The sequence below is a fragment of the Lagenorhynchus albirostris genome, chromosome 15 (assembly GCF_949774975.1).
Source record: "Lagenorhynchus albirostris chromosome 15, mLagAlb1.1, whole genome shotgun sequence".
NCBI lineage: Eukaryota > Metazoa > Chordata > Mammalia > Artiodactyla > Delphinidae > Lagenorhynchus > Lagenorhynchus albirostris.
Window position 1 is genome coordinate 77,580,083 of NC_083109.1, and position 21,893 is coordinate 77,601,975.

At 47.0% G+C, this 21,893-nt stretch overlaps 1 protein-coding gene and 1 long non-coding RNA gene across 2 annotated transcripts in view; one reads left to right on the plus strand and one right to left on the minus strand.

The window, feature by feature from the left end:
- Nucleotides 1-11,305: 11,305 nt before the first annotated feature.
- LOC132506115 (uncharacterized) lies at nucleotides 11,306-20,761 on the minus strand. The gene is made up of 4 exons (XR_009535713.1): nucleotides 20,564-20,761; nucleotides 19,682-19,756; nucleotides 19,131-19,221; nucleotides 11,306-11,737 (listed from the first exon to the last, which is right to left on the minus strand). It is a non-coding gene; the product is annotated as an uncharacterized LOC132506115 (long non-coding RNA).
- A 273-nt stretch (nucleotides 20,762-21,034) lies between these two features.
- Nucleotides 21,035-21,893, plus strand: part of CASTOR2 (cytosolic arginine sensor for mTORC1 subunit 2) — a 55,133-nt gene continuing 54,274 nt past the window's right edge. Inside the window, exon 1 of the mRNA XM_060122944.1 lies at nucleotides 21,035-21,282. Coding sequence (XP_059978927.1) covers nucleotides 21,170-21,282 — 113 coding nt within the window. The 5' untranslated portion in view covers nucleotides 21,035-21,169. The remainder of the gene's footprint in view (nucleotides 21,283-21,893) is intronic.

The window sequence follows — 21,893 nt, forward strand, 5'->3', positions numbered from 1 at the left end:
TTGACAAGAGAATGGGGGGGTCTCACACAGGGGACCCACAAGTGCCCAGGGCTCCCCCACCCACTGGGTACCAGGCTTGAGGCCATGAGACCAGTGCCAGCCCCAGCTGCTGGAGGAGCTGAGGCTGCGATCCATGCTCTGCCCTGGCCAGGACGGGGCCCAGAGCCCCCAGCCCCCGTGGGGAGGCCTCGGTGACCCTGGATAAAGATAACAGAGTGGCCAGAGTGACAGGGCACCCTTGAGACCCCAGGGTAGCAATGCCCGGGCCATTCCTGGCCTGCTGCCATGCTTCACAATTGGTTTGTAAAGTGCCTGGGGCAGGCAGCCTCCTGGAAGCAGAGCAGGGAGCGTGCCTGGATTCCATGTCTCTGCCGCGGAGGGCCTCCATCTGAGGGTGGAGTCACCCTGCTCTGGACAGGAAGTGCCTAACCTCAAGGGTATGCTCTGGATGGTCACTCAAAGCAGCCAAGGGGCTAGAGGGGCAAAGGATGAAGCAACATCGTCAGCCTCCCGCAGTATCAGCAAACCATTGCAGGGGCTCCAAGACACATGGAGCTGTGACTCCTGGCACCTCCGCTTTCCAGAGGGGTGAGGGGTGGGGTCAGGCACCACGCTGCTCTCTGGGCAGCCCCCTTGGCCTGATCCTCACCTCTACCCCCCGGACTCTGGGGAGCCAGGCAGAAAGGAGGAGGCCCTTTATGTGCCAGACAAGACCGCTGCCAAGGGACTGCAAATCTGCTTGAGGTGCTACATGTCTGTTTTTAGAACAAGAATGTCACATCAGCAGGAACCGGTGGCCAGAGATGGAGGGGGGACAAAGCAAAAGAGATTACCGTCTGTCTCAGAGCTTTGGGTCTGCTGCCCACGTATCTAGGGCACATTTGCACAGCACAGAGAGCTACTCGCCCTCCTTAGCCTTATCAGGCTGCTCTACACCCAGCGATGTTGGGCCCTTTCCGTGTGTTAAGTCACAGTGTGCTCACAGCAAGGCGAAAGGCAAGTAGCATTGTCCCTGCTCTGCAGGTGATGGAACAGGAACTCCAGCTTCTGGGTTAGGATAAGAGGGTGTCCCAGGCTCCCCATTCCAGGGCCAGGATCCAGCATCTGCACCTCTTTGCTGAGGCTCTCTCCACCTTCTGGGTCTGCTCTGCCCAAGCAGGACAGGCGCAAAAACTGGGGAATGAAATGCCCCCGTGGCTGCCCTTCACCAATGACCGATGGGAGTTGGTTCACATACACCTGAATGACCTCACCCCACAGGTGGAACAGCTCCGAGTCCCTGCATTTACACTGTCTCCTGGAGGTCCCCACTGGATTCAGCTCAGCTGCCTCTGTGGAGACTTGTTTGATAGCGTCCTGTGCTGGCTGCCTTCCCTTCCCTATATTGACACAACCCTACCTGGGTTTCTGGGACGACTTGCCCTTGAATCCTTGTCTCAGGGCCTGCTTCTGAGGGAACTCAAACTGAGCAGATAAGGAGGAGAAAGCTGAGAACCAGTGGGGCCACTTGCGGCCACCTCATTGCAAAGCCTGGGTGGAGGTGGTCCAGGGGTGGGGGAGCCAGGCGGGACGTGACGTCCAGGCTGGCCACTGGAATGTGTGGCCCAGCAGCAGAATCTCCAGGGAGAAAAGATGTTCGAATTGATGCTGGATCAGGACTCTATTCCGAGTAGCCTGTCTAGATTAGAGAAGGCCCTGAAGACGTATAATCAGCATCCAGCCCTGGGAAAGGGGTCTGGCCAGGAGCTGGACCAGGGCTCAAGGTATAACCACAGTGTCCATCCCAGCTGAGGCAGAAGCCCAGAAGGATCATTCAACACACCCAGTGGATCAGAGGAGAGGCTAGTACTGGGTGGACACAGGACTCCTGGGACCCACAGCACATCTGACCCACTCAAGACCCCATCCCCAGGAGCCAGTCGAAAATGGCTCAGGCAAAGAGCAGGTGAATTCTGTGCAGGAGGGTCTCACCTGGACAAGAATAAGCCAGACAAAGATTTACACCCAAACCTCCGTGCCCTCCTCTTGGCGGCTGGGCTCTGGGCTCCCCTCGTCACCACCAGCCTACTCCCATGCAGTCCATCACATCCAGCTTGTGTCCTAAATATCTCATCATTCATCCTCTCTCTCCATGCCCACTGCCATCTGCTGGTCCCAGTTACCACCCGTCTGTAACTCAGGCTGCAGTAGCCTCCAGGCTGGCCTCCCTGCTCCTGCCCTGCCCTTCACCTGTCCTCTGCTCCACAAGACAGCCAGAAAGGTCTGCCAGTGGATCAAGTCTTTTCTTGGCTTAAAGACTTTGGTGCCTTCCAATTTCCAACCCTCTCTTGCTCTTCGTGCCATGCACCTTCTCACCTTGGGACCTTTACAAATCCTGCTCCCTCTGCCTGGAGGAATCTCCCCTACCTCACTTTTCTCTGTTCCTACATGACATTCTTCCATCCCCTTCAAATCTCAACTCAAACACCACTTTCTGAGTGCTACCTTCCACGCACCCCGTCCAGATGACAGTTCTGTTACCGGAGGTGTCCTGACCATTGTGAGAGCACCAAGAGTCAAAGGGACAAAATAGACAAAGGAGCAGGTAAGAGACCTAGAGGAGAGTTGGAGGGACTTCAAAATATGTCTAACAAAACTTACAAAAAAAAGAGTAGGGCTTCCCTGGTGGCGCAGTGGTTGAGAGTCCCCCTGCCGATGCAGGGGACACAGGTTCGTGCCCTGGTCCGGGAAGATCCCACATGCCGCAGAATGGCTGGGCCCGTAAGCCATGGCCGCTGAGCCTGCGCGTCCGGAGCCTGTGCTCCGCAACGGGAGAGGCCACAGCAGCGAGAGGCCCGCATATCGCAAAAAAAAAAAAAAAAAAAAAAGAGTAAAGAGGAAACGATGGAGAAGCAGTGTGTAATGGGACGATAAGGATTTTCAAGAGTTAAAGAACAACATGAAACCTCAAATCAAAAATATATCCCAAGAATAGATAGCATAACTTAAGTCCATATATGGCTCTACCATAAATAAACCACATAAGATCAAGGATAAAAAGGAAATTTTTAAAATTATTGAACATTAAGCATAACCATGAAAAAAGGAAAGAAATATAATTTCAAACTTCCAAACCAGCAAAGTTTTATACCTCAAAATATGTCTGTATATACATGTTATGTATACATATAGAGCCCACAGAAGACAAAAAGGAAAAGATAAAGTAAGTAAAAAACATACATACAATGAGGTGGTATAATAAATCCAAATATATTATTAATCATACTGTATGTCATTTGGACAACACAAATAAGAAGTTTATATATGAGAGATGATAGATAGATAGATACTATACCACCCAACAAATTGAGAACCCAATAAATTGAGAATACTCATAATTTTCACAAAAAAATTATAAAAAGTTATCATTTATTAAGTCATAAAGAGTTTTGCCAAAATTTTTAAAAAGATGCTTACCATCCAGACCACACTCTCTGATCATAATTTAATTTAAACGGGACTCAAGAATAAAGAGATTTTTTTTAAAACCTTGGAAATCTAAAACTTCATCCTAAATACCTCCTGGGTAAAAGAGGAAATGGTACTTAAAATTACAAATGTTTTGTAACTAAGTGACAATTAGAGTAGCACTTATATAATGCAACTAATATTGTTTTTAGAGGTAAATGTGTATCCTTATATTCATGAATTTAAAAATCAACAAAGATTAAAATGAATGAGTTATGTGATCAAATAAAGGAGCTAGAAAAAGGACACCAGAGCAAACATAAAGAAAGTACAAAGATGGAAATAACAAAAATAGGTCAGACATAATGAGCTAGAAAACAAAGAAGAAATAGAAAGGAACTTCTAAAAAAACATATAGCAGAAATGGCCCTTGCTCCCCACTTTCCATTCTTGTTTTCCTATGATGTAATAGACTCTTTAGGAGGTGCGTGGCAACCCAGTAACCTTTGCAGCCAGATACAAAACATGGAAGTGGGCAAAAGTACTGGGTCATATCTGTAAAATGAAGTAGTTTGCTCTCCCTTCCCCTTTTTCTCTTCCAGCTGGCTGGGATGCAGGCATGAAGGCAGGTCATGTTGAAGAGGGCAGAGCAAAAAGATCGAAAGAGCCTGGGCCCTCAACTCCATAAAAGCTGGGACTTTATGTGAGATAGTGTGTTAGTTTGCTTGGGCTGCCATACTAAAATATCACAGTCTGGGTAGCTTGAACAACAGAAATTTATTGTCTCACAGTTCTGGAGGCTAGAAGTCCAAGACGAAGGTGTTGGCAGGGTTGGTTTTTTCTGAGGGCTCTCTCCTTGGCTTATACATGGCCCACTTCTCTCTATATCTTCACATGGTCTTTTCTCTGGGCACACTTATGTCTGGTTTCTCTCTAGGTGTACAAATTTCCTCTTCTTATAAGGACACCAATCAGATTGAATTAGGGCCCATCTACCCTAATGGTGCCTCATTTTAACTTAATTACCTCTTTAAAGGTGCTATCGCCAAATACAGTCACATTCAAAGGGCTTCAACATGTGAATTTGCAGGGAGCAAGGGGGTGGGGTACACAATTCAGCACATAACAGGTAATAATGCATGACTTGTTTAAGTCATTAATCATTTCAGGTTTCTGTTGTAGCAGTCAAATTTATATCCTGTCCAAATACAAAACCAAAAGCTGGTTCTCTGGGGGGAAAATGATCATATAAAGACACTACTAGTTAGCCTATGCAAGAAGAAGGAGGAGGGAGGAGGAGGAAGAGGGTATAAATAAGCAAAGCAAGTAATGAAAAGAAAGATACTCATTCGAACAGTAACTACACTAGTAAATACGTTTAATCCATCCAGAAGTTGACCTCCACCATCCCAAGCTCGGAAAAGCTTAGAGGCAAATTTGTTGAAAATTTTGAGGACCAGAAAATATATAAATATTTATAATGTTATTATATAAATGTTATTATATAAATGTTTTATAAAAACATTTCAAAGGACAGAAAGAATGAAAGCTACCTATTTCATTTTCTGAAGCCGGTATAACCTTGATGGCAAAACCAGACAAGGATAATTTTTTAAAAGGCAATTACAGATCCATTATACACTTATGAACATGTATTTCAAAATCTTAAATAAAATATCAGCAAATTAAATTTAGCAGCTAATTTAATTTAATTTCAGTGAAATATATATATAAAATAGTTGCTGGCCAGGTGGGATTTCTCTCATGAATAATAAGTAAATCTATTAATGTAATATGCCACACTATAGAATTAAAAGAAAAAAAGAGCATATGATCATCTCAATACCTGCAGGAAAACCATTTGATAAAAGTCTGTACTAATTCATACTTTTTAAAAGATTTTTAAAAAGCAATCTAGAAATAGAATATAATGTCATAGATGTGATAAAAAGTAATTGTTCAAAACTCACTGCATATATTATATTTAAGGGTAAAATTTCAGAGGCAATTCAATTAGACTCAAAGCAATAAAGGATGTCCTCTGTCATTGCTTCCTCTTAGCACTACATTAAAGTACCCGGCCAATGAAATAAGGTGATTAAACGAAATAAAAAGGCATTAAGTGAAAAGGAAAAGTATATCTAGAGAAAGTATAATTGTCTACACAGTGGATCCAAAAGAATCTATACACAAACTTGTAATCAGCAAGATTGCTATACATGAGATTGACATATAAACATCAACAACATTCCTATGTACCACAAACAAGTAGAATATATTACTTTTAATTCTGTTTACCATATCAAAAAAATTAAAACCATAATGTGCTTAAAATAAATGGAGCAGAAAGTTGTGCAAGAACCTAATGGTCTAAATTACAAAACATTATTGAAAGACTCAAAAGAGTATCTGGTAAGTAAAGAAATATATACCCCAGACATGGCCAGAAAGATTCAGTATCATAAAGCTACCAATTCTACCTAAATTTATGTATTAAATATTATAGAATTTCAAAAACATCCAAAACTCTCTTTGGGAACTTGGCAAGATGCTTCTAAAATTTATAGAGAAGAGCAAAGGGCCAAGAATAGCCCCAGACAGATTTATTAGATAGAAAGATTTATTACATAATTAAGATGGTGTTGTAAGGATAGACAGCTATACCAATAAAATAGAATAGAGAGCACAAAAGCCTATATAAATCAGTGGGGAAAGGGTGGACTCTTCAATAAATGGTGTAGGGTTATGTATAAAAAATAAAACGAGATCTCTACATCACACGAAAAGATCAATTCCAAGTGAACTAAAGACATACATGGGGAAAGCAAAACTTTTTAAAGTTTACAGGAAAATATTTTTGACCTTGAAGTAGAGATGGATTTCTTAGAAAGGGCACAAAAAGCATGCACAACAACAAAAAAAGACTAATAAATTTACAAATTTCTATCAACAAAAGTTACTATTAAAATTTTTAAAAGACAAACTGCAGACTGAGAAGATATCTGCTACCCAACAGGGATTACAATCAGGAAGAGGTTGGGGGGAAAACAAAAAAACGGGTACAAAGCAAGAAGAAAAAGATGTGCAACACAGTAGGGGAAGAAAAAAAAAAGACAAAGAATATGAAGAGGCAATTTGCAGAAGAAAAAACCCAAATGACCAACAAACATATAAATCAACCTCACCAGTAATCAGGGAAATTGTGAAATAAAACAACAATGAGATACCATTTTATATTCATCAGCTAAGCAGAAGTTAAAGTCTGATAATACAATTTTTGATGGAGATATAGAAGAAAGAAATTCTCATATGCTGTTGGTAGAGTCAGTTGTATAAGCCCTTGGAGAGCAAAGTGAAGATGCTCACGGTTTTTGTCCCTATTCAATTTACTCTTTTCAGTAAACATCCAAGAGAGAAATCTCAGCACCTGTACTCCAGAATACATTTACAGGAATGTTTATTGCAACATTGTTTAAAACAGAAGGAAAAAAAAAGGCACAAAGGGGCTTCCCTGGTGGCACAGTGGTTTAGAATCCACCTGCCAATGCAGGGGACACAGGTTCGATCCCTGTATGGGGAAGATGCCACATGTGGCGGAGCAACTAAGCCTGTGCACCACAACTACTGAGCCTGCACTCTAGAGCCTGAGAGCCACAACTACTGAGCCGGTGTGCTGGAACTACTGAAGCCCCCCACGCCCAGAGCTTGTGCTCCGCAACAAGAGAAGCCACCACGATGAGAATCCCGCGCACCGCAACAAAGAGTAGCCCCCACTCGCCGCAACTAGAGAAAGCCCGTGCGCAGCAATGAAGACAGAACAACGAAGAATGCAGCCAAAAATAAATAAATAAATTTATTTATTTAAAAAAAATGTCCACCAGAAGAAGAACGAATAGATAAATTAAGGTATAATGTATACTAGAATGTGATGTAGCAGTTAAAATGAATGAACAAGAGCTACACGTATCATTATTACATACATAGTGTCAACTTGTATAAATCATTAATAGTAAGCAAAAAAAAAAGCAACTGAGGAAGGATACCTGCAGTATGATACTACTTATATAAAATGCTTTTTGGTTCAATACTTTTAGTACAGTTTATTTGCATACAGTAAATTTTACTCTTCTTAGTGTACAGTTCTGTGAGTTGTGGTAAGTGTGTGGTCACTATCACAATCAAAATATGGAACAGTTCTATCACCTCCCAAAATTCCTTGGTGCCCCTTGATAGGCACCAAATCCCTTACCCGACTCCCAACCCTTGTAATCATATAGCATGTAGCCTTTTGAGTTTGGTTTCATCCACTTAGCATAACATGTGTGAGGTCCATCCATGTTATTGAGTGTATCAACAGTTTTTTATTGCTGAATCATATTCTATTGTATGGATGTATCAATTTATTCATCCATTCGCCAATTACAGTGCATTTGGGTTGTTTCCAGGAAGGAAAATTATGAATCAATCTGCCGTAAACATATGTGGGCTGGTTTTTGTGGGAACACAAGTTTTTATTTCTGCTCGGTAAACAGCTAGGAGTGGGATTGCTGGGTCATATGGTGAGTGTATGTTTACTTTTATAAGGAACTGCCAACCATTTTCCAAGTTTTCTGTACAATTTTGTATGAGTTCTAGTTGCTCTGCATCTTCACCAGCACTTGGTATTGTCAAGTTTGTTTGTTTGTTTGTTTATTAAATCATTGTAAGAGGTGTCTACTAGTAACTCATTTGGGTTTTAATTTGCATTCCTCTAATAGCTCACGATGCTCAACATCCTTTCATGTGTTCATCTGCCATCCACATATCTTCTTGTCTGCAGGGTTTGTTCAATTTTTTGGACCATTTTTAATTGGATTATTTGTTTTCTTATTCAGTTTCCAGGATTCTTTATATTCTGGATCCAAGTTCTTTATCACATGTGTTCTGTAAATATTTTCTCCCAGTCTGTAGCTTGTCTTTTCATTTTCATAAGAATGTCTTTTGAAAATCAGATGTTTTTAATTTTGATGAAATCTAACTTAGCATATTTTTCTTTTACAGCTCATGGATATAGAAGCTATAACTAAGAAAATTTTCTCTAACCTGAAGTCACAAAGATTTTCTCCTATGTTTCCTCCTGGGGAGTATTTTAATTCTAGGTTTTACTTTTAGGTCTATGATCCATTTTCAGTTAATTTTTGTATAAGTTGTGATAGGTAATCAAGAGTCCTTTTTTTTTTTTGCTTGCTTGCTTTTTTTTTTTTTCCATATGGGTGTCCAGTTGTTCCAGCACCATTTGTTGAAATGATTATCCTTTCTCCATTGAATTGCCTTTGCACCTTTGTCAAAAATCAACTGGCCATATACGTGTGGGTCTGTTTCCAGTTTATAATGTTTCAAAATGTGAAAAACAGGATAAATTTTTTTCAAAATATTTCAGCCATTCTAGTGGATGTGTAGTTGTCACTGGTGAGGTTCCCCTGGACACAAAGATAGAGTTTAGCATGCAGGACATTTATTAAGAAGTGCTCTTGAGATCAACACCTGTGGTCAGGAAGGAAGCAGGTACAAGAAGAGGGAGAAGGTGAGCCTCCACTGACCCCAGAGGGAGCACTAAAGAGGGAATGGCCTGAGTTGGCAAAAAGGCTGGTGGGGTCACATGGAAGGTGGTCTGAGAGAGGCACTTTTGCATTCAATCACAGTAGGGGTGTGCTTGGGGTTGTTTGTTCGTTTGTTGTTTTGTTTTGTTCATTTGGCCACGCCACATGGCTCGTGGGATCTTAGTTCCCCGACCGGGGGTCGAACCCAGGCCCTTGGCAGTGAGAGGGCAGAGTCCTAACCACTGGACTGCCAGGGAATTCCCACTTGGGGTTTTAATTTGCATCTCCTGGCTACTAATGAGGTTGAGTGCCTTTTCATATGCTTATTAGCCATTTAAACGTATATCTTTTTTTGAGGGGAATCTGTGAGAGGATGATGAAGTGGCTTATGGCCTTAGTGAGACACAAGGGGACCCCTCTGGATCATCAGCCTCTGCACATAACACAGAGAAGCAGCCCTCAGGGTAGTGGAAAGGCAGACAGACGTGGATCCAAATCTCAGTCTTCCACTTCCTAGCTGTATTCCCTGGGAGGGTGATTCAATTTCTCTGAGCCTCAGTTTCCCCCTCATAAAATAACTGAGATTGTGACTAGGGGTGGATACGAAGGAAGGAAAGGAGATGTCCCAGCTTTAGTCTAAACTCTGGTCCTCCAGGATTTAAGGATGTCCAGTCAATTCCAGAGGACCAGTGAAGTTGCCCCCATGGGTCAGTTTGCGAGAGGTACCCAAGAGCTTCCCAGGAAGAGGCTCAGCCTGAGGGAAGGGAAATGTAATTCCCAAGTGGATGGAGCCAGATCATTCTTTTAGGTTGGCCCTGGGCTCAGTCCCACGGCTCCAGGTCTGAGTCCCAGGGAGGGAGAATACAAAAGAAAACTGGAGGAATTCTGTATCCATTGTCCATTGCAGTGAAACAAACCATGCCAAACTCGGCGGCTTCAAACAACAACAAACATATATTCTACTCATGAATCCATAGTTTGGGCAAGGCTCCGTGGGGACAGCTCATCTCTGCTACAGTTGGCATTAGCTAGGGTGGCTGACTAAGGCTGGACCGTTCACTTTTTAAGATGGCGTACTCACATGGCTGGAAGGTGGGCGCAAGCCATGGGAAGGGAACCTGAGTTCCTCTCCGAGTGGGCCTCTCCATGCACTGTTTGGGCTTTGTCATAGCATGGTGGCTGGGTCCCCTGAGCCAGCATCCCAAGCAAACCAGTGCAAGCTACATCACTCTTTACGACCCATTGTGTCACTTCTGCCACAGTCACAAATCCATCCATATCCGAGGAGAAGGAGTGTCAGAGTCACATCGCAGGAAGACCACGTGGGATGGGAGACATCATTGCTTCCATTTTTGGGAGAATACAATCTGTGGCCAGCCCTTTCCCTAAGATATCTGCACAATACTGAGAGCTGACATGGCACATTTTGCAGCTGTGTGACCATGGAGAGCAAGCCTGAAGGGACAAGTGCGGAGAGGAAACTCCCTTTTAGGCTCAGAGGCCTGGGCTGTGGCGGAACCAACCTTCATCCTTCTGAGGAGCCAGGGCCACAGCAAGGGGGAAGGAGACAGCAGAAAGCTTGAGAGCAGCCATCCCAGCTTGAAAGTCAATCATAGGAGGAGGAAAATGGCAATAAGAAGTGATGGAAGAATGTTAGTGAGCACTAGTGAGACCACCCCCCTTGCAGGGCTCCTGGAAACTTTGAAAGGCAAACAGGTCCCATTAGAGCAGGAAGGAAATAAGCCAGAGGAATACTTTTTTTTTTTTTTTACCATTTTTATCCCCAGACTGGAGAAAGGTAATAGAAGAGACAATGTATATCAAGCACCCATCATATAGTTCGCACAAGGTAGGACCTCAGCCAATGCTCTTCTGAACTGTCTGATCTGCTCCCCACCTATAATGAGCCTTGATTATTCCACAGGGGAGGAGGGATAAGCTTAAGGTTCTCTTGGAGGGCCCACCACCCAGTGGGTCCTGGGGTTGATCGCCAGCAGATAACACCTATGCAGCTGATTCTAAGGTCCCCAAAGCCCCTGTCAGGAGTGGGATCTGGCACTACAGCATCAAGTGTCCAGGCCCATCCGAAGAGCTAGGGAGCTCCCTTCAGGGCCAGGACCATGGGGACCAAAACAGAGTTAGGGCCTAGAGCTAAGCTGGACTGGGCAAAGGATCTCCCCAGAGAGGATGAACACTGATCTAGTTTCCCATGGCTGCTGTCACAAATGACCACCAATTTGGTCTTAAAACAACAGAAATTTATTCTCGCACAGGTCTGGAAGGCAGAAATCCAACATCTGTGTTACTGGGCAGAAATCAAGGTGTCATCAAGGCTGTGCTCCCTCCAGAAGCTCCAGGGGAGAATGCTGGTGGCTGGATTCTGATGGTGGTCAGCATTCCTACGCTTGCAGGCACATCACTCCAATCTCTGCCTCTGTGTTCATGTCACCTTCTCCTGCCTGTGTCGAATATCCCTCTGTCTCTCTCTTGTAAAGATGCTGTGATTACATTGGACCCACCTGGATAATCCAGGGTGAACTCCCCATCTCAAAAGCCTTAACTTAATCACATCTGCAAAGACCCCTTTTCCATATAAGGCACCATTTGCAGGTTCCAGGGATCTTTAAGGGCCATCATCAGCCACCACAGGTACAGACACAGGGTGAGTCTGGATGCTGATCAGGAGGGAGGCAGCAGGAGCAGGTGAAGAGCTATGTATACAGAGTGAGGGGAGGAGGGGGTGTTGACAGGAATCAGTCTGGGCTGGAGACAAGAGCCGGTCAGAAAGCCAGGCAGAGATGAGACCAACAGTGCGTGTCCTGGCTGGTCCCCCCGGGCCAGAGCAGGAAACAGAGGACAAATGCCAGAATCCTACTGTAAGGGGAGTGTGAGGTTGAGCTGGGGAAGGCCACTGGGGCAGGGGGGGAAAGAAGGGTAAACCATTCATCTATAATGACCTCTGGGCAAATTAGAAAATACATCCCTTTCTCAGAATGCTTTACTTGCATCCTTGGAAAAGTATCATAACATACTGATATCGTTAAGAGCAATCAACTTGACTGCTTTGTGGGGAGAGTATTGTGATCAACACAAATCTGACGAGGCCCCTTAGATGTACCCAGGGCTTGCACCATCATGTATGTGAGAACTAGGGTGGGTGAGGTCAAGGAGCTCCCAGGTCCAAACGAGAGGCTGGAGAAGGCTTGGGCAAGGTCCAGCATGGGCTCTGACGCTGCCCACGGCTGAGTTTTTACAGCTATCCATCCATCATCTATTTGTCTGGGTGGGCGAGATCCACTGAAATGGTCAGGATGGGATGGGCGGATAAGCAGGAGGTGAAGGCCTTGAAGGCTGTTTCATTTGGTGCTGATGGTGTGATTCCAGGGCAGAGCCATGGATGTGAACGTTCCCCAGGACCAGCAGCAAGAATGACTTCCTCTGAGGTCTCAAGGCTCGACTTCACTACCCAATGACAATTGTCATTTATTGAGCATCTACCCAGTGCCAGGCACTGCCCTCTTAGCCATATCATCCCTAATCATTACTACAACCCTGCTGCGCCAGTGTTACCATCCATCCCCATTCTACAGATGATGAAACCGAGGCTTCGAGAGAGTAAGTGACTGGCTTGGGGACACACAGGAAGGAAACCGCAAGACTGGGATTTACCCTGGGCTGCCTGGGGCTCCATGCCACCTCCCAACAGGAGATGGGCAGCTCCAGGCTGAGAAGGCCATGACGACACACCAGGTGCACTGGGCCTCCTGAGCCTGGGTCCAGCCTTCTATCCCCTCGGGCCTGACCAGCTCACTCTGTCTGGGAGTTGAACAGTAAATTAAAGGGCTTCATTATCTCATTTGAGGGTGGAATAAAATACTTTGGAAAGGCTGGTACATTAAGTGCAATCAAGTTCTGAAAGGTTCTCTGTCACTGGAAGGAACGTCCTCTGATAAATTGCTCTTTTCACCGAGATGTGGCTAATATCTCATGAGCAATCCCAGCAGTCTCCACTGCAGATGTTTCTGCATCTTCACAAAGGATATTAAAGAGACCAGATTCCTTCCCAAGAGAGCAAATCACCTTTGCAATGTGCAAAAAGATGTCCTGAGTACAGCTCTCTCTCCTGTGATCTTCCAAGAAGGAACTCTGGGGCTACTTTGGATCTAGGGTTACTCGGGACCCTCAGGCCACCCCTACTTGCCAGTCACCACATGTGCATCCTGAGTCACTCCACAAGCCTGGAATGAACACCACCCCAGGGAAGGCCACACATCATCCCAGCCCTGCCCTCCCTGAGCTTACAATCCAAACTAGGCTGTGTGTTAGTTCCACAGGACTCAGCTGTCATTTTCCCAACAACTTAATGACCAACGGCTCACCACTTTCCTGGGAAGCAGCCATCCAGACACTTGCATTTAAGTGATCACGAAATTGACGCAAAATTTACCCCAAATCATACCTTCAGAATCTCAGACCTTGATGCTCTCCAGAATCAGCTCCCACGACATTAAAGAGCTGCAGTGAGGCCTGCCTTAGGCACAGGTGAAATAACACCAGCAACACTTCACACCCATCAGGCTCTTCCCGTCGGTCAGGCCTGTACTCAGCACCTACACATACCACCCCAAGTCCTTAAAACAAACCAATTTACAGATGAGGAAACTGAGGTACTGGGGTGTGAATGGTAGGGGTGTGGAGGCCCCTCAGCCTCTATATTCCAGCATGTCAACCTTTTGGTTCTTAGACGCTATGCAGTCTGGTCCTCAGTCACAGATTATAACAAAAGGTCGGGGTGGGGGGGAGAAGGAGGGAAGCAGGGAGTAAGGAAGAATGAAAGAAGGAAGAAAAGGAAAGGGATGGGAAAGGAAAGGAGAAAGAAAGAAAGAAAGGAAGGAAGGAAGAAAGAAAGAAAGGAAGAAGGAAAGGAAGAAAGAAAGAAAGGAAGAAGGAAAGGAAGAAAGGAAGGAAGGAAGGAAAGAAAGAAAGAAGAAGAAAGAAAGGAAGGAAGAAAGAAAGAAGGAAACAAGAAAGAAAGAAAAGAAGGAAGGAAGGGAGGAAGGAAGAAAGAAAAAGAAAGGTAGGAAGGACGAAAGAGAGAAAGAAAGGAAGAAAGGAAGGAAGAAAGGGAAAGAAAGGAGAAAATACTGCTGAAAGGGCACAGGCTAAGGAGTAGAAGGGGAGGAGGCAGGAGGAAGGTATGAAAGGAAATAATCCAAGACAGAGAGAGAAGACAGACTCTGGTGCCTCTTGTCCTGCCCTAGCCCTGCCCAAGGATGTCACAAGAAAGGGGATGGGGCTCCCAGTGTCATCACGGTGCCTGATGTTCATGCATTGACTCAACCCGTGGGCCTTCCTTTAGTAGCACTGTGTTCTCAGCCCTGGTGCAGGCCCTTGGGAGACCCAAGAAAAGCTGTTCCTCAGGTCCTCTCCTTCTGACCTTCCCCCAGCTTCAGTTTCCCCATGTGTAAAATGAGCATATGAATCCCTACCTCTATAGGGAATCAGATGCAATGAGGCATACGCAGGCAGAAGCCCTAGACACACCCATTTCCTTACTTTCTTCCTTCACTGCGGGGAGCCACAAGCCGGGAAGGGGTAGAATAGAAACCACGGAGGGGGCCTGCCCTTGAGGACAGACTGCCAAAGAGCTGCCCATCCACACATTGATTCATTAATTCATTCAACAAATATCTACTGAGCATCTACTGAGTGCCAGGAGCAGCACTGGAGCCTACACATGAATGCCCTATGAGAGAGGCACCATTATGCCCATCTTGCAGATGAGGAAACCAAAGCAGAGGAAGATGTAATTTGCACAGCACTGAATGGGATAGAGGCCAAATTCAGACTAGGCCTGGTTCTCTAGGATGCAGTGTTGGTTGGTTGGTTGGTTGGTTGGTTGGTTGGCTGGTTGGTTGGTTGGTTGGCTGACTGGTTTCCCATACCACACACTCTCTCCCTTGGGGCTGAGTGACGCCTGGTGTCTAAGTGTGGATTTGCAGCAGAGAGCTGGGACCTGGTCTCTGGGGGCTCCTGGCAAGGCTGGGCAGGCCTGGGAGCACGAAGGAAGGGCCTCTGCCCGAGACCAGGATGACGGCTGATGGGGATTAAGCTGTGACAGTTTATAGTATAGTAATTCAGCCCACTGCACTTTGGGGACCAGTAATCCTTTCCTGTGGGAGTGCAGGTGAGCATGTGGGAGGGGTCATCTCTAGCAAAGAATCTGAGGAATCGCTTCTTCCTGCAGTCCTGTGGAAAACTGTGAGAAAGGGAGGTGGCTGAGGCTCCCTCAGAAGAGGCCAACAGGGCGTCCATTTCATCGGGCTCCTCCCTGCTCAGAACTTTCAGTGACGCCCCACGGCCCTCAGTGTTGTTTGTCAAACCCAGGGAAAGATATTTGAGGTCAGCTTACCTAGGGACTAGGGAAGGATCCAGAAAGAATCAGAGCCCCAGAAAAAGATGCCCCTTAGCTCTCCTGGCCATCTCCTCCCTCTCTTCTTTTTCCATTCCTACACCATCTGAGCAGCCCACGCTGGTAAAACCCATGCTAGGCCTTAGCCAGGCAGAGAGAGAAGTCCTGCCGGTTCTTGGGCATTGTTTTCTTAGGTCCAGAGACCCCAGACTTAAGAGGAAAGGGGTTGCTGGCATCTACATTCCCACACACTACCCCACCACAGCAGGGTGATTGAGGCCTGGAGACCTGATGAAGAACAGAGACCCAGGCTCCTCAAAGCAGGACAGGGCCTGGGCCTCAGCATCTTTACCAAGTGCCCCTGTGATTCTGACACCAGCCACAGTTTAAGAACCACTGCTCCAGAGCACGGCTGCCTAATAAAAATATAATGCAAGCTATACGTGACTTTAAATTTTAAAAAGTAAAGAAGAAACAGACGGAATTAATTTTAATAATATATTCTATTTAACCCAATATCCAAAATACTATCGTTTTAACATGTAATCAATATACGAAATTTTTAATGAGATATTTTACATTTTTTTTTCATACCAAGTCTTTGAAAGCCAGAATATATTTGACATTTACGGCACATCTCCATTCAGATGCTTAATTCTCATCCACAACACTTGATCTGTATTTGGATTTCATAGATTTCCATAACCAAGTTGTTTCAAAGTAGTGTCACCAACTCATCCCTGTTTACCCAAGTCCTGGTTTTAAAACTCCCAGTTCCACATCCTGAAAGCTCAGTCCCAGGAAAACCAGGACAGTTGGCAGTTCTTTCCAAACATACTTGAATGTTTTCCAATAACTGAATTGAGTATCAGTTTTTAATTTTAAATTAATTAAAATGAAGTAAAATGAAAGTTTCTGCTTCTCATGGCATTAGCTCCATTTCAAATGCTCGATAACCATGTTTGGCCAATGACTACCATATTGGAGAGGGTGGGTTTAGGAGCCAGGAAGCCTCCTTCCCTTCACATTAAGACCATCTATGGAGGATCCGAACTTGGTTTTCTTAAGAGAGCCATGGTCGCTGCAAGAGTTACAGGTGGTAGGGCCACAGCATAGAACAGCTACCTTGGCAACACGAGGAGGATGGAATGGACATTAGGAGGCCACTGTAACAATCTAGGACATGGGAACATGATGGTCAAGGTGAAGAGACAGGCTGGATTACAGAGGTGTGCAGTAAACAAAATCATTAAGACTTGGTGACTGATTAGATGGCAGAGCGGGGAAGCAAGAGGTATCAATTATCCTGACCAGGATAATTCCCAGGTCAGCTCTCCCCTGTCCCCCAGTCCCTCGTCACCACCACCAACCAGGTTGATTCTAGAATATTCCAATAATCTATTGCTATTTAAATGCAGTGGTTTAGAACAACAATAATTATTTTATTATTATATCTCATGAGAGGCTGATTGGGCTCAGCTGGGTGGCTCTTGCTCAGGGTCTCTCATTTGTGTCAGGTGAAGGCTTCTTCCCAGGTCTGGTGATGCTGGCTGTCAACTGAAACCTCAGCTGGGGCTGCTGGCTGGAATACTGCTATGGGCCAAACTGTGCCCACCACTCCTCAAAATTCATATGTTGAAGTCCTAACCCCCACTGCCTCAGAATATGATTGTATTTGGCAATAGGGTCTTTAAAGAGGTAGTTAAGTTAAAATGAGGTCATTAGGGTGGGCTCTAATCATTATTACTGGTGTCCTCATAAGAGGAGGAGATTAGGACACTGATACACACACAGAGGGAAGACCACGTGAGGACACAGGGAGAAGGTGGCCATCTACAAGCCAAGGAGAGGGGTTTCAGAAGGAACCAACCCTGCCAACACCTGGATCTTGAACTTCTAGCTCCCGGAATTGTGAGACAATAAGTTTCTGTTTTTTAATTCTCCAGTCTGTGTTACTTTGTTACGCAGCCCTAACAAACCAAACCAAATTTCCACTTGTGATCTGTCCATGTGGCCCATGCTTCTCACAGCATGACAGAGGCGTTCAGAGAGTGAGTACCCCAAGAGGACCAGATGGAAACAGGATCAGCAGCTATGACTGAGTTTCAGAAGTCACAGGTGTCGTTTTCTCTGTGGTCACAGGCCTGCTCAGATTCAAGAGGCAGGAACATTGAGCCACCACCTAATGGGTTGATGGTCAATGTCATGTTGCCAGGAGAGCATGCAGAATAAAAAATCTTGTTGCGACCATCTTGGAAATCACAACATGCCATATCAGGCTGGTAACTTTAGGGATTGGCGATGATGTCATCAACCAAGACAGAGACTACAGGAGGAAGAGGAAAAGGGCTGGGGCGGGTTAGATGATGAGGTAAGGTGTGAACAGGTTGGGCTGGTCAAGCCTGTGAACATTTAGGTGGATGTAACCAACGACTAGGAAGTTAGATATGTGAATCAGGGCCTCCGGAACATGTTCTGAGCTAGAACTGTCAATTTGCGGGCCCTCAAAATATTAGAAGCCAGAGACTGAGTCCACCCACAGAGTGAGAGAAGATGAGGGTTGAGGGAATGTATCAGCTAGGTATTTCTGCATAACAAACCATCCCAAATCTTAGCGGCTAAAAACAACTACAGTTGACCCTTGAGCGAGGAGAGGATTAGGAATGATGACCCTCCTTGCAGTTGAAAATCTGCTTATAATTTACAGATGGCCCTTCATATACGTGGCTGCATATCCACGGCTCCACAACCACAGACGCAACCGATCATGGATCTTGCAGCACTGCATTATCCACTATCAAAAACAACGGTGTATAAGTGGACCCGAGGAGTTTAAACCCATGTTATTCAAGGGTCAGCTGTATTTATTCTTCTTCTATAGGTTGGTTGGGTAGTTCCTCTTCTGCTTTCACCTGGCTCATTCATGGGGCTGCATTCATCTGGACAGTGAGCTAGAAGATCCAAGACTCACATGTCTGGTTGATGCCAGCTGTCGGCAGGGGACAGGGCTCAACTGGAACAGCTGGAACACTTGGGCCTCTCTTTCCATGTTAACTTTCACTTGGGCTTCTTTACAGCATAGTGGCCTCAAGGGAGTATCCAAGTGGGCGAGTCTCAATGCACAGGACTTACCAAGTACATGTGCTACCAAGGTAAGACTTCACTGGCCAAAGAAATTCACATGGCCAAACCCAAAGTCAGTGTGGGATGGCTTACCGGGAGGCATGATTCACTGGCAGCCATTGCTGTAAAAATACACTATAGGAAGGAACACCAGGTGGGCCTCTGCTCATTTTAGGGTTGGGCGGAGGAGAAACCAAAGCGGGAAAACCAGAAGAACCAGGATAGGACCAGAAGAGTACAGTGCTAGGAATCAAGAGAGGAGTGAATTCCATGAGAACACGCCACGCCAGTACTTGCATGACCTTCAGAGTCAATGTCTCACCCTAGCCCCAGCCTGAAACCATCCTCTGGATCTGGCGACCTAGAGGTCAGTTTCCTCAACATCCCAACATTCATTTCAGGTGTCAGTGTCACAGAAATCTTAAGCACCAGATATAGCTCAGTGAAAGCAATTCTATAAATCCAACAAACATGGTCTAAATTTGCAAACGTGACAATAGTCTGGCTTGATTAACTAGAAAGCCCAGTGTTTTCAAATGTTTTTGACCAAGACGCACAAAAAGAAATACCTTTGCATAAAGATCCAGTGCATGCACACACAGAGACGCACACACACGCCTGTGTGCCCACACGTTCACGTGTGGCCAAAACGAAAGTTTCCTGGAACACAGAAAAGATAATAGTAACCTACCCATACCACGTGCAAAGCTCTGTGTCATTTTCTATTCAATATAATTTATTTTTTAATCCTAGTCATGCCCGGCTAAATTGATTTCACCACCCACTCATGGGTCATGGCTTGCAGATTAAAAACAACTGACTTAGGCCATCTAAGGCAGAAGTCAGAAAACTGACCAAATCCTGCCTTTAGCCTTGTTTATTTGGTTTCACCTGTTGGTTTTTTGTTTGGGGGGTTTTGTTTTAATAAATTTTATGCCTTCAGGTTGGCCTCCCTTCTCCTGTACCATTTCCACCTGTCTGATACCCAGCTGCTTCACACATCTTCACACTTGCCTGGCCCCTGAATGCATTTCTTTTCGGGCCTTCTAGGCCTCTAGATGCTAAAGGAATAGATGTATGCATTTATGCATTCCATGAATACTGAATGCATGTCTCTCACCTGCCAACCACATTTCAGGCACTGGGAATACAGCAGAGAACAGACAAAAACCACTGCCTTCGTGGAGCTGAGATGCTAGAAGAGGGAGACAGACAAGCAAAACAAAGAAGAATATTCTTTATTAGATGGTGATAAATTCTTTAGTGAAAGTAAACCGGGAAGGGGGTCAACACACTTTAAGAGCCACCAGATTGCGGGCTTCAAGCCCCTTTGTGGAAATGAGGTAGCCTGATGTGTCCCTACTTCACAGAGGTGGGCTGAGAGAGGAATGTGAGAGGGCATGACCAGAATCTTCCTCCAAGAGAGTTCCCAGACAGGCCCAGCAGGTAAACCTGACCCATCACGTCCCCATACTACTCTGCCAAGGAGCAGAGCACCAGTAACTTTAACCTAGAAAATTTCAAAATTCCAGTCAGCCATTAAGGGGGAGCCGTTGCGGGACGTAGTCACGGGCACACCGGCCCTGGGGTGGGAAGCCCTTCGGGTGTATTTCGGACTTTTCCCTAATTCGCAGTCCCCATCACCCTCTCTCCCGCCGGATAAACGGCCACCTCATTAGCTCTGCACACATGACCCTCTCGACCGGACTCCTGGTGACTGCGCCTGCCTTATCTCTTGCCTCTCCTCCCTCACATTTTCCGCTCCAACAAAGCCAAACACAGCACCGTGGGGGCTTTCACGCTTCTGTGCCTTTGGACACGCTGTTCCTTCTGCCTGGAAGACTGCTGGCCTCCAAGCCCGCGCGCCCCCTCCCCCTCCTCAGCGAGGTCCCGTTCATCCCTCAGAACCCAGCCTGGATGTCCCCGCCTCCAGAAAACCCCCCAAGGCCCCGTCTCTGTCCTCCGCACCCCTCTCTGTTTTGCTTCTCTGCACTGTAATTACCGGTTTCTCCAAATCTCTCCCCTCCCAGACTCAGGTCTCCTCCAGCGCGCGAGTTCTGTGGGCGACTCGCTTTGCGCCCAAAAGCGCCTAGTCCTGAGCTTGAGGGACAGAGCTTGCACTCAGGCTCAGCCTGGCTCGAAAGGCCCCCGCTTCTGCCCTTCGCCTCCCCGTGGGCCCGTGGGGGCCCGCGCTCCAGCATTTTCCCTCAGCGCATCGGGCGGGCCCCTAGGGCGGCCGCCCAGCCCCTGACATCAGCGGCCGCCGGCGCCCGGGCCGCGCGACTACAAGTCCCGGCACGCCCCGCGGCGGCCGCGCATGCCCAGCGGGTCGACGTTTGAGTGGCAAGTTGTTTGTTACAGCGAACACCAGCTGCTCTCCGCGCCGGGCGCCGCGCGCTGCTGCTCCGCCAGCGCTGCCGCCCTCGCCCGCCGCCCGCGGCCCCTCGCGGCTTGGCGGGCCTCCCCTTTGTCCGCCCCGGCCCGCCCGGCGCCGAGCTCCCGGTCACCGGGCCGGCTGCCCGCGGCGCTTGGTGCCGGCTGGGCGTGCAGGGGGCGGGGGCCGCGGCTCGCCCCCCGCGGATGAGCTGCCGCGGAGCGCGGGCGGACGATGGAACTCCACATACTGGAGCACCGGCTGCAAGTTGCCAGCGTCGCCAAGGAGAGTATCCCGCTCTTCACCTACGGCCTGATCAAACTTGCCTTCTTGTCCTCCAAGACCAGGTGAGCGCGCGGGGACGCGGCGCCGGCCGGGGAGAGACAAAGAGGCGCACCCGGGCGGCTGTCCTCGCCGCCGCGGCTCGGAAAACAACTTCGAGCCCCGGGGAGCGCCCCCGCCCCGCCCCCGCCGCATCGCTCGTCTTGTGTTTGACAAAGCCACCCAAAATGCCCTCCAACGGGGTCCTTCCCCCCTGACCCTCCCTACAAGATGCACCCCTGCCGCTGTCTCCCCCACCCTAGCCCCCTCCCATCCTCTCCCCGAGATCCAGAGGGCCGGGGAGGCAGCTGTGACGAATCCGCTAATGAATGAATGAACGAACGAATGAATGAATGAAAAACAGGTGTGGAGACGCGGCAGTGTAAAAAACAAACTAACGCCCCCCCATCCCCCAATCCCTCCGTTGGGCCGGCCCCCGTCGCCTGGGCGGGGGAAGGGATTCTGCTGAGCGCGGCTACCCAGAGCAGAAAATCATAAAATCATTAGTGGGTGTTTATCTCAAGGTGCCTACGAGGATTGCGGCCGGCGCGGGCGGCTGGGGGAGGGCAGAGGAGGGGGCTGCGGGTGAGGGTCGCTGTGGTTCTTTCTCCTCTGGGTCCGGAAAGGTTGGGGGGGG